Genomic DNA, 12062 nt, shown 5'->3' with positions numbered 1-12062 from the left:
TACCCATAAATAAAGCCACCATATTTTCTGAACCTGAAATTGGGCCATATCATATGGTCTAATATGTATTAGCATACTTCTTAAGAGGAGGCTACTATGAGAAATTGGGACTGCTATGGAAACAGAAAACCAAGTCAGAAATAAAACTCACATCACAGTCCTAATCTTAATTCACATTTCAGAAGTACATATTCCCATTTACTGCAAAAATAGGTCTGCTCCCTTCAATCTTGAACACAAACCACTCCATCAACCTTCTTTCAAACAGGAATACTGATCGCCATACTAGAAGGTAGGATTGTCTTCTAACCTGTAGTGGTGGATAGATTGGTCTGGAAGACTCTGTGTTTCGAGTCAAGTTTCTCTGCAATCAGGAAAACCAAGAGGTACCTTTTGTTCACACCAAATGTCCCTTGCAGAATTCAGAATGACTTTGGGGTCAGGAAGATTTCCTGGAACAGGCCCCTTTGTCACTGAATGACAACCCGTAATCATCCTAAACTGTATCTATCTCTCTCTGTCTGTCTGTCTGTCTCTCTCTCTCTCTCTCTCTCTCTCTATATATACACACACACACACACACACATATACATATATATAAAGAGGGATGTTACACTGTGCACTGTGTCCATGAACACATCACATGTTAACTTAAAAATGTAAACTGAACCGAGGTGTATTTATTTCCCACTTTACCTAGGAATAGCTGCAATGTTAATGCTGAATCAGAATCCTAAAAATCAAAAACAGAGAACACCCTTCCTGATTCTCTTGGGACATGGGGGTACTACTATTTATGATTCCAATGCAATTAAAAATAATTTTCTACTGGTTAAAGTTGACTTTCTAAAAAAATGGGGAGGGCTTCCCCGGTGGCACAGTGGTTGAGAGTCCGTCTGCCAATGCAGGGAACACGGGTTCGTGCCCCAGTCCGGGAAGATCCCACAAGCCGCCGAGCGGCTAGGCCCGTGAGCCATGGCCGCTGACCCTGCGCGTCCGGAGCCTGTGCTCCGCAACGGGAGAGGCCACAACAGTGAGAGGCCCACGTACCACAAAAAATAAAAATAAATAAAATAAATAAATAAATAAATAAAAAATGGGGAAAAAGAATATATATATACACATTAACTCAGAGTATTTTCCTTAGATATTTCTTATTCATATATTGGATGCTATTTCAACATATGCTTAATGAAAAGATTTTCACAGAGCTTCAGCTATCCTGCTTAAAACAAATTGGACAAGGAAAGTAGTAGCACTTGTGAAATACTACATGTGTCTAAGCATAAAATGAGTTCCCCAGCACAGGTCGGAACACTGCTTACTGACAAGACTGTACTATAGCAAAGCAAGAAATCAAAATGTTTACTTACCAACTTTCACCATGTGGATTCAACTGGAGACTGAGGAATTATTTTTTATTAAGCAAATCCCTTCCCTTTAGAAGCTGCTAGAATAAAGAGCTTCAAAATAAACCCGATTCATTCAGTTTAGTTTACATTCTAAAAGCTCAATCTCAAACTCCTGGTTCTGCATTTAACCTAACAGGGAGATTTTAAAACCATTTTGTTGGGGCTTCCCTGGTGGCGCAGTGGTTGAGAGCCCGCCTGCCGATGCAGCGGATGGGGGCGGTTCGTGTCCTGGTCCGGGAGGATCCCACATTCCGTGGAGCGGCTGGGCCCGTAAGCCACGGCCGCTGAGCCTGCGCGTACGGAGCCTTGGCCGCTGAGCCTGCGCGTACGGAGCCTGCGCGTACGGAGCCTGCGCGTACGGAGCCTGCGCTCCGCAACTGGAGAGGCCACAACAGCGAGAGGCCCGCGTACCGCAAAAAATAAATAAATAAATAAAACCATTTTGTTCTTACTACAAGTCTGGTATGACTTGACGTGTACTTAGAAAATATCAAGCTAATCTAGTGTTTTCTTCAACTCCACAGAATTTTGGTACTGGAAGGAATCAAGTGATAATGTAGCCCAATCACCTGATTGTACATTTAAAAACAAAAACCTGAGATCACGGAGATGAGATGATGTGCCCACAGTCAACAAGTCGGCTCTGGACCCCTAGACCAACTGTCACACCGCTGGTATCCACAAGCTCTCTTTCCACAGAAATTCAAAGGAATATTTATCCCTCCTCTCTCCTCCGTAACTGTTAGGCATAGCTGTTTCCTTTTCAAGCATATGCAAAAGAGAACAATGCATCCACTCTTGAAAAGACTCTGATTAGGATGACCCTCAAATACTGTACTTTTGGTAACATTTATTATCATCTGAAAAGCAACTAAATGATCCCAGATCCCAAGAATTCAAATCTGTAAATGGGGTCATTTCTCTTTTATCTTACAGCAAAATGTGTATGGTGGCCTTAAAAAAGACACAGTTTCCTAAATAAGTTACAGATAGCCCCTGGAAGCATAATTCTTAGTATAAAACATTCACAAATGATACTAAAGCACTTTGCCTAGCTGTGACTTGGAAAAATACTACAAACCCACAGCTGCACTGAGGAATCTACCTTCACACATTATCTGTAAGAGAAGTGTTCTATATAGAAGTGTTCCTATACAAGTCTCAAGGGCTTAAATGCTTCCTTCTCAGTGTGAAATCACGATCCAGACATGCTAAAATAAACGCACCTTGTAGGAAAAAACAAACAAACAAACATTTAGTAATAACCTAATAATATTTGGTTTGGAAGCCCTTGCTGTTACTTCTTGACCCTTTTACCCTTAAGAAAACCATGTAAGATAAAGGAAAACCCCAGAGTCCCCAAATGACTATATTTCCCGGATTCTCAGAAATACCAAATTCTAATACATATCAATAAAATTTCATGTAACTTTTCAGATTTTAAAAGGAGATGTTGTGGAAACAATGAAATACATTTTCCCTTCCTAACATAGCCAAATCATTGCTATTGCTGTTATAGAATAGTCAATAAACATCCAATACCAGAGAGCATTTAAACTATATTAAGATATAATCTGACCTACTTGGGTACAGCAAAAGCTACACAGTACCTTGTCCACAGAGCCAACTTTTTATACCATGACATGCCTGGGATCTTCCCCCAAAAGAAGAAACTGAAGTAATTATTCAGTGACAGGCTATCTTGTATCTGCGAATCAACTTCTTGTAAGGAGCTCAAAATTAAAGAAATTACCCATTACTTTCACAATATCCTAATAAAGCAGATGTAACTCATGGGTTCTAAGTCTCTTTTTCTCCCAGAGGAAGATTAAACAATTTAGACATAGCATCAGAAATCTTTACGGAACTCGGCATTTCAGAGGTTTCACATGTTCTCATCTGCCTCCCATAACAACTCTGTGATGTAACAAATGCTTTACGCGCCCTCTTTTTCACTAATGAGGAAACTGGGGTACAGAGATTAACAGTGACTTTCCCAAATGAACGGTGACCAACCCAAATAGTGTTACCCCTAGTCTAATGTTTGTTACATTTTTTGCTCTAAATCCAAAATATATTAAAATGTCACCTTTGAAGTCTTGTTACAGATGGCATTTCCTTGTTCTGTCACTCTCCATTGTCCACTAGAGATCTTTGGTCTGCACTCAATCAACACCCCCCCTACCCCTGGCGGTTTTTCATTCTCCAAAATGTGTTCTTGAGAGGTGTTTCTCTAAAGTGGTGGTGAAGGGGTGAAGAGAAGGGGGTAGCTTTGGTTTTAAACCTAACATTGAATTTACTTTGAATTTTAAATATCATTCAAGGAGAGGTAAGATTTATATTATTATCAAATGATGGCCTGGGATTAAAAGGCTTGAGTAAAGCGATTCTAGCCCTTTTTTTTTTTTTTTAAAGTTCGCAGTTGTCAGAGTTCATTACGTGCTGAGATACCCTACATAGCATTTTTTCCCCAGACTTCAGAACAACAACTTTATAAAGAAGTTGAAATATTGGAGAATAAGGCCTCTTATGTATTCTGAGTTTGCTGACCTACATCTCATTATGACTTAACAGTGTAAGTTGGATCACTAGCTGTTACCTCACATTCTAGAACATCTTGTCGTGAGTTAAATGCAGTTACATGTGTCACTAATTCCTTTAATAAAAATGATAATGATGGTGATGTGGAAGCCAAATGTTTTGACACAATTCTTTCTTATATCAATTTTAGCAAATAGAATGCTAAATTCTGAGGTGAATCCCCACATTCTGCACTTATGTCGCTACACAAATAAATAAACTTAATAAATCTAGAATTTATGTTGCACATTTAATAGAAAGCTCTTAAGCCATAATCACTGTAGCTGCTGGGCGTCTTAATTCTTCAAGAATTCTTTCAGTGCATGCATTAACTTTGGTTAAATTATTCTGGATTTAAAGGCAGAAGAATATTTAAAATAGTATGGTTTCAGAAGCATCATTGTAACAGAGCAATTTCAAAAGATTCAGTTGCTAAATTTGACTTCATAGTCCCTTTGCAGATCAGTTATTTAGATTTAAGAAGAGAAGGGAATCATGTGCTGTTATCTCTGTGGCCATTCTTCTCACACAAAGAAAATGAGAGAACAATAAAATAAGACTAAGAAATCATTCTTCCAATGATTGTCATTGAACTGTTACATTAGTAAACATTCACAGTATGAAGTCTCTCTCAATCCCCAGCATATAAAGTAGTGCAAAGGAAAAGGAAAAAAAAAAAAAGAAAGAAAGAAAATTCCAGTTCTGTTATCTGTGAACAAAACTTGTTACATTTTCTCTGATTTCATTTCTTCCATCATTGTTAGGCATTTGCTGTCACATCTCCCCAAAATTAATAATAAAATATAATCAATTTCTAAAGGCCCCTGCAGCCTTTTTAAAAGTTAATTTCCAGTTAAAAATAAACTTTAATTAAATCCAAGATAAAACTGTAACCTATCGTCTATTAAATAATCCACTTTCTTTTTTTTCTACATAGTAATTCTTACAATTTTTAAAAAACAACAGCTATGGAATCCAAAGACATGAAATGCTATTAAAGCACTGATAAATGACAGCTCAAATTCATTAGGTCTTACATAGTAAATACTTCAAAATGCCAACTTTTCCCATCACTGCACGATTACTAACAACGTTGACAATTTACTTACACATACACACACGCACGCAGCACTCACACACACACACACACACACATACACATTCTCTCCACAGAACCATCTTTACTTTTAACACCTCCTCCAGTTAATGTGCAAAATTCTTGCATTCTAATAAAAAATATAAAGATAGATTTGCTCCTATTTAAGCCTCCCTCTTCTCCAAGATGTATCATTTGTTTGATATGTAATACAAGTTTAGTAACAATTATGCCATGTATAACCATTAAATGGCGTACTACTGTATGCATTGGATTCATTTGCATATATCATTTTCATAACTGCACTCTCTATGCATAAATATATTTGGAGATGCTGGGATTGGGGGGAGGGGCAGTGGCGGGTGGTGAAGGAGATTCACACGTCGGTCTCCACAGCCTTCGCATTAGAACAGTTGTTTTTATCTGTCTCACTGTCATCCCCCTTTCCCTGACACTTCTCCTTTGCACACAGAGATTCCTTAACCCCTTCTTCCATCTCTAGATACTCTGACTTGTCCCCCAGGGAAGAAGAAGTAGAGCTCCGAAATTTCTTCAGCAAATTAGAAGGGAGGTACGGGCAACTGACTGCATTCTGTGTCAGCTGTGTCTGTTCCTCATTTTCAGTCTCTCTGTGGTAGAAATAGTTAAAGTTAGAGACAATCACTGGCACTGGCAAAGCAATGGTTAAGACGCCTGCAATGGCACACAGAGACCCTACGATCTTGCCCCCCACAGTGATGGGCTTCATGTCCCCGTAGCCCACAGTTGTCATGGTCACCACAGCCCACCAAAATGCATCTGGGATGCTTTGGAAATGGGTAGTCGGTTCATCCGCCTCCGCGAAATACACAGCACTGGAAAAGAGGATGACCCCAATGAAGAGGAAAAAGATCAGAAGGCCCAGTTCCCGCATGCTGGCTCGGAGGGTGTGGCCCAGGATCTGCAGGCCCTTGGAGTGCCTGGAGAGTTTGAAGATCCGGAATACTCGGACCAGACGGATGATCCTGAGGATGGCGAAGGACATGGCCTGCTGCTGCTGCCCGTTGCCACCCCCCTGCTGCTGGGCCAGATCCGTGCCCAGCGTGATGAAGTAAGGCAAAATGGAGACAATGTCAATGATGTTCATGATGTTTTTGAAGAAGAGGGCTTGGCTGGGACAAGCAAAGCAGCGAACCACAAACTCAAAGGAGAACCACACAATGCAGACCGTCTCCACAATGAAGAAGGGGTCGTTGAATATCGTGTGCCCTGAGTTCTCTGGGTGGGGGGCCGAGGTGTCGTTCAACAACCCACTGTGCCCGCCTGTGCTCAGTGCTGTGATAAGATCCCTGTCGTCCCTAAACTCTGGCAAGGTTTCCAGGCAGAAGATGACGATGGAGATGAGGATGACCAGGACCGAGACGATAGCTATGCCCCTCGCGGGACTGGAGCTCTCTGGATACTCAAAGAGCAGCCAAACCTGCTTCTTAAATTCATTCTCCGGCAAGGCCCTGTCCTCCTCCTCTCTCACAAAGCCCTCATCCTCCCGAAACTTGAGCAGGGCCTCCTCCCCCAACTGGTAGAACTTGACCTCCTCCGTGAAGATATCAAAGGGTACGTTGACGGGCCTCTTCAGGCGGCCCCCTGACTGGTAATAGTATAAGATGGCATCAAAGCTAGGCCTGTTCCTGTCAAAAAAATACTCGTTACGCAGAGGGTCGAAATACTGAGTCCTCTTCTCAGGGTCCCCCAGCAAAGTCTCGGGGAACTGGGCCAGGGTTTTCATCTGGGTCTCAAAGCGCAGGCCCGAGACGTTGATCACCACGCGTTCGCAGCAGTCGCTGTAGCGGACCGAGCTGTAGCCGCCACCGCCGCCCGCATCGTCCTGGGGCAGCAGGTCGGTGTAGGAACACTCATCGCCGCGGTCATCCTCGCTGTAGCGAAACCTTCCCTCCTCCTCCTCTGCCTCCTCTTCTTCCTCTTCCTCCTCCTCTTCCTCCTCTTCCTCCTCCTCCTCACTCAGATCCCGCAGGATCTTCTCCTCGGAGCCACTGGGCATCAGGTCGGAGCAGTGAGGGAAGCTGCTCTGCCGGTGGTGGACTTTCTTCTTCTCGGGCCGCTGTCGCCTCCTCCTCCTACTTCCCCGGCCGCTCTGAAGGTCTTGGGAGGTGCAGGCCCCACGCAGCTGGTGGTGGTGGTGATGGTGGGCGCCCCCTCCAGACCCCCCGCCGCCTTCCACAGCAGCTGTGGCCGCGGCGACAGCAGCCGCCGCAGCCGCCCTCGAGTGAGCCAGCCTCTCGCGCTCCCGGGCCCGGGCCTGCGCGGCATAACCGTAAGGCATGTGACTGTTGCACCCTGAGCTCTCCGCACTCACCATTGCAACCTCCATGGTGGTGGTTTGGGGGAAATGGCTGGTTCCAGTTGGAGGAGAAGAAGAAGAAGGAGAAAGAAAAATAGGGCAGCTTCTTTTCTCACCAAATTAAGGTAAGTTTGGAACCTTTAAGCAGATTGCTTGGAAGACTAAGGATATTTTCAGTCCAACTTTGCATTTTCTGTTTTTAAATCAGCACACCCCATGCTCTCTCTTCCCAGGGATTCAGTGTTGCTCTCCAGAGCTTGGTTCCTCCAGAGAAACAGCCTGGCACTTTCAAGCCTAAGTCAGAAAATGTTGGGGTCTCCCAAACACTTATTTTGGGGGGGGATGTTCAAAGTGGGAAATAACGTCTAGAATGTGGTATTGATGCTGCAAGATTTAAAGGCAGCAAGTATCCAACAGCCAGCAGTCGTGCCTAGAAAATGGAATATATTTTTCTGCCATGGAAATTGTCCAGAGCTCAGTCCAGCAAATTTAAATAAAATGCAAATAAGCCTTTAAGTCTTAGCACTTGCCTTCTAGTGATGGCTTGACCCATGTTAACATGTGACTTGAAGTATGTCCAGACATTGCCACTCAAAGCCTATCAGGATGATTCTCCAGGCTTTCCCCTTAAATCCATCACTGGCTTCCTGGACCCAGGGGCAATGCCGAGCTAGCTTTAGAGGCAAAGACCTTGGGAGGTAGAGAAGGTGCAAGATGAGGTGTCAGTGGGGGCAAGCCCAGCTCTGAGGTCTCCATAGAAATCAAGGAAATGCAGAGCATCCTTCAGCTAAAATCATGCAGAAGAAGCCACTTCACCTGAAAAAGGAGGGGAAACAAGCATAGGAGAAAAATAAAAAGGAGAATCAAATAATAAAGAGCAAACTGAGCGTTTCCTTCACATATACTTTTTTCTCCTGTCCTCAAGCAAGCAAGCCATTATATAAAGCACCAAAGCGACTATAAATTTCCAAGGAGTAGTATGGGGCAGCTTGTTCAATCTCCTTCTCACTAAACATCCTTCTTTCCTTCTTCTTTGGATATATTTCAGCACTGTCTACTTTTGTGGCAACTCAATTATTTTTTCCTCTCTCCACTCTTGACCCATATGGCTCTTCCTTCAATCCACCTTTTCTCTAATGCCAGGTCTTAATTCTCACTGTCACTCTCTTCATTCCACAATAACAATGCTGTCACTTTACAGCTGCTTCCGTCATTCATGGATCTCAAGGCATTTTTTTAAATTTCCACATAAAATATTTCTGAATTTAGTGGCCGTCCACCCCTCTCTGTCTTGATTCAGGATTAGAGAAGTCGGAAAAAACAGTTTTCTTTAATCCAGGTTCCACCACTTAAACAATCTTCAATCACCTCATCTACAAAGTGTAGATAATAATACAACCTCCCCCCATCCCACTTTTGAGAGGATAAATGAGATAACTGATGTTGACAGAACACCACAGTGCCTTGTACATGAGGAATATCAATAAAGGCTGGCGGTTATTAACAACATAATAACATTTTATGGTCAATCTACCCACCCCCAAATGCGTATGTCCTCATAGCATTGTCTAAGCGGGGGAAGGGCAGAACGTGAGGACATCCAGGACATTTTGAGACTCACCAATGGCCTGTATTATGTTGGCACTCCCTGACTCGCTGAAGCGTGTCCCTGCTGTTGTTTTTCTGTTCCCCTGACTCCAGAACACTCCATACTGCCCACAGCCTAGGAGCTTATCCCAGTTTCCATTTCTCTAATAATCATCTTCTCTCCTTGCAGTTCCCCATGTTCACCTAGATGCTTCCTCCTACACTTTGCTCAAGGGACTATCTCCTCATGGTTCAAATCCCAGTTTGTGTGCACTTTGTTTTCAGCCTATGATACTTTCTTCCCTATAATTTAACCATAGTTCCCATCCCCCAAATTCCCTTCTCTTTTCCTTCCCTCCCCCACCTCGCCCCGTTTATTTCCAATCTGCCACTTCCTGATCACATCTTCCTTGCAGCCCTCCTCTGTCCCCACTGTCACTTAGTATTCCTGACCTTTCTTCTTCCTTAGTTTGCTCTCCGTAGGTCCAACTAACTCATCTCCTCTGCCAGGACGTGTAAATGCTCCTGCCCCAATCTTGCTTCTCCTGTCTCCTCTTGCTTCTTCCGTTCACTCTGTCCAACAGGACTTCCAAGAATGCAGAGAGTGGCCGAGAGAACTGGGGAAGATAATGACAGCCATAATTCAGGGCACCTACCAGCCTCTATTACCGGAAGCACTTGGAGCCATTAGCAGGACCCAGTGCTTGACCACCTGCTGCTCCTTGCTGAATTGTGTCAGCCTAGAAGCCTAAATACACCTGGGTTTTACCAAGTGACAAGCAGGGAAGTGGCAAGCAAAGGTCTTCCCAATCACACATTCTAATGTGATCATACACATTCTCCCAGGGCAAGAGGTGAGCCTGACTGGGGACACAAAACCCAGAAAATACACCTCTGAGGGTTTTTGGAATGACATCCCTTTCCTTTGCCTGACTCCTAACATCATCTCATACTCTGAAATGTTCACTCTCACAAGGTCTCCAAATCTCTGTCTTCACTGTGGAGGGTCAGGCCAACATCCTTTAAAGACTTTCACACAAGCCAAATTGCCTGTAGAGTTTGCTCAGTTTCTTCCCCAACCCCTCAAAGCAGTTATAATACACTATTTAAATAAAGCCCCAGTGTAACCAAAGTGCCTGTAAATTTGTATACTATGCACACCCCCTCTTCCACCCAGCTGACTCCCAGAAGGTCACCAGTTAGAGGGTCTTCTAATTCACAATCAACTCTTCAGGAGAGCTAGACTTGCCCCCTTCACACCAAATAATTTCTTATTTACTTATTTACTTATTCATTTATTTGGGTTTGTTCATTTTGGTTTAACTCCCTCCCCCACTGTACAAAAAGCAAATCACATTCCTTCTAATTTGCTTCCAGTTACCTCACTATCCCTGATCTTAGAAGAAGAGGAGGAGGATATAAAAAGGGAGGGAGAGAGTGAAGAAAAAAAAAAAAGAGAAAAAGAGGAAAAAATCCAACCAGCAAATCAGACTAGTTTAAAATCTCTCTTCCTTCTCAACTCAAGGTATTCATGTTAGGAGAATCTATTCGAGTCAACTCTCGGGAGACTTTATGGGGGAGACCTTCACAGGGTAATGTCCCTTCCTTTTAAACACCACCAACTAATAGGATTTTGCTGACTACCTATTCCCCAATCCCTGTGCCCCCAAACAAGAGCCCAGCATCCCGCCCCTCCCTCCTCACCCCCCCTCCAACAAGGCTGTTTTCATCTCTCAGTGCTAATTCCTGCAACTGTTTTAGGGTGGTACCTGAAGCTTATCAGAGAGAGAAAAGGAGAAAGAGAAGACTGAGAGAGAGAATTCCAAGGGCCAATACCGTGAGAAATATACACTTCAACGCACGCCATTTATACAGTCCCTATGTGTTGCTCAAATGCTCAGAAAATGCACGCAAACCCAAATGTTGGGAGAAGCAGCAATTTAAACCCGTTCACCAGCTGTTCGCAAAGAAACCGAACCAGTGAGTCTGGGATGAGGCAAAACGATGCTAAATCTAAACCCCACCTCGTTGGGAAACGACATCTTTAATCGCGCCCTTGCCTCCAGACCTAGGTTCCCGCTCAGGCACATTAAGCAGGGCGCACGCACCCCATCCCTTGGGTTGGGAAAATAACAACTGTTTGGCCCCCCGGAAAGCCGCACAGCATCTGCACCTCCCTTCTCCCACCTCCTGGTTTATTTTTAACAGCCTTCCATTCATGCCCTTCTGTCACATTCTCGATATTATTTATCCCTCAAATGTCCACTGTTTCTTAACAGCCAACAGAGTAGAGGAAAGATAAGAGAGGTATCATACTTACCATTCCCAGGCGGGGTGCAAAATAAAAATAAAGAAAATTCCCGGTTGGCTTTTTTCCCCCCTCAAGCTGCAACAGCTGGAGGAGGGGAAGAATGATCTTGGGGGTGGAAGGAATCACTCCGGTGTGGCAGGTGGAGGCTCCAAGATATCCACGGAACAAGTTCTATTGCCTGGCCAGCGGGGGTGCACAGAATCCTCGCTGCTGGAGCCCGGGGGTGGGGATCGGGGCTGCCCCACGGAGGACCCCAAGACTCCTGGTTCCTCGGGAGTTCAGCACAGAAGGGCTCGACAGGGAAAGAAAGTCAAGGTTCCCCAGAAAAAGAAACAAAATCCTAGACAGCAGCGATCACTTGTTAATCCCGAATTCCTCCAATATCCTTCCCTCTCCCTCTCTCGCTGGCTGCAGAAGCAGCACACGCCTCCCCTGGCCGGGAGCGCGCGCCGGCCGGGGGCGGGGCCAGGGCCGTCCGAGGGTGTGGCGTTCACGGCGGTCACCGGGGGCGCCTCCCGGCGCGGCGAGGCGGGCGCAGTCACGACGCCGCGACTGCCAGCCCCCCGGCTGCGGCCCCCTGACAACAAGGCTCCGGGGAGCCAGTGGGAACCATTCCAGGATCCCCTGGCTTGCGCCCCCAGAGGCGAGGAGCTAATCCCGGAGAGAGAGGTGTCCCCTTTGGAGAGCTGAAATGGGGTCCCGACGGCAGAGCAGGAACGCCAAGAGAGGCTGGAAGGG

At 44.7% G+C, this 12062-nt stretch overlaps 1 protein-coding gene across 2 annotated transcripts; it reads right to left on the bottom strand.

Annotated features, from left to right (window-relative positions):
- Positions 1–4147: 4147 nt before the first annotated feature.
- On the bottom strand, positions 4148–11736 carry KCNA4 (potassium voltage-gated channel subfamily A member 4). Of its 2 annotated transcripts, XM_060303394.1 has the most exons (3): positions 11334–11736; positions 9467–9630; positions 4148–8242 (listed from the first exon to the last, which is right to left on the bottom strand). In XM_060303394.1, the coding sequence occupies exon 3, from the start codon at positions 7454–7456 to the stop codon at positions 5465–5467; it is 1992 nt and encodes a 663-aa protein (XP_060159377.1). In that variant the 5' UTR covers positions 7457–8242; positions 9467–9630; positions 11334–11736; the 3' UTR covers positions 4148–5464. The 2 variants fall into 2 exon arrangements, with proteins under 2 accessions (XP_060159377.1, XP_030720684.2); XM_030864824.2 differs by lacking the exon at positions 9467–9630.
- Positions 11737–12062: the final 326 nt, after the last annotated feature.

Source organism: Globicephala melas, chromosome 8, assembly GCF_963455315.2.
Source record: "Globicephala melas chromosome 8, mGloMel1.2, whole genome shotgun sequence".
In the NCBI taxonomy this organism is placed as follows: domain Eukaryota; kingdom Metazoa; phylum Chordata; class Mammalia; order Artiodactyla; family Delphinidae; genus Globicephala; species Globicephala melas.
The sequence above is the reverse complement of the archived record's forward strand: the minus strand, read 5'-3'. Positions and strand labels throughout refer to the sequence as shown.

Coding starts and splice junctions, on each gene's coding strand:
- KCNA4 (XM_060303394.1), bottom strand. CDS start 7,456: ATGGAGGTTGCAATGGTGAGTGCGGAGAGCTCAGGGTGCAACAGTCAC.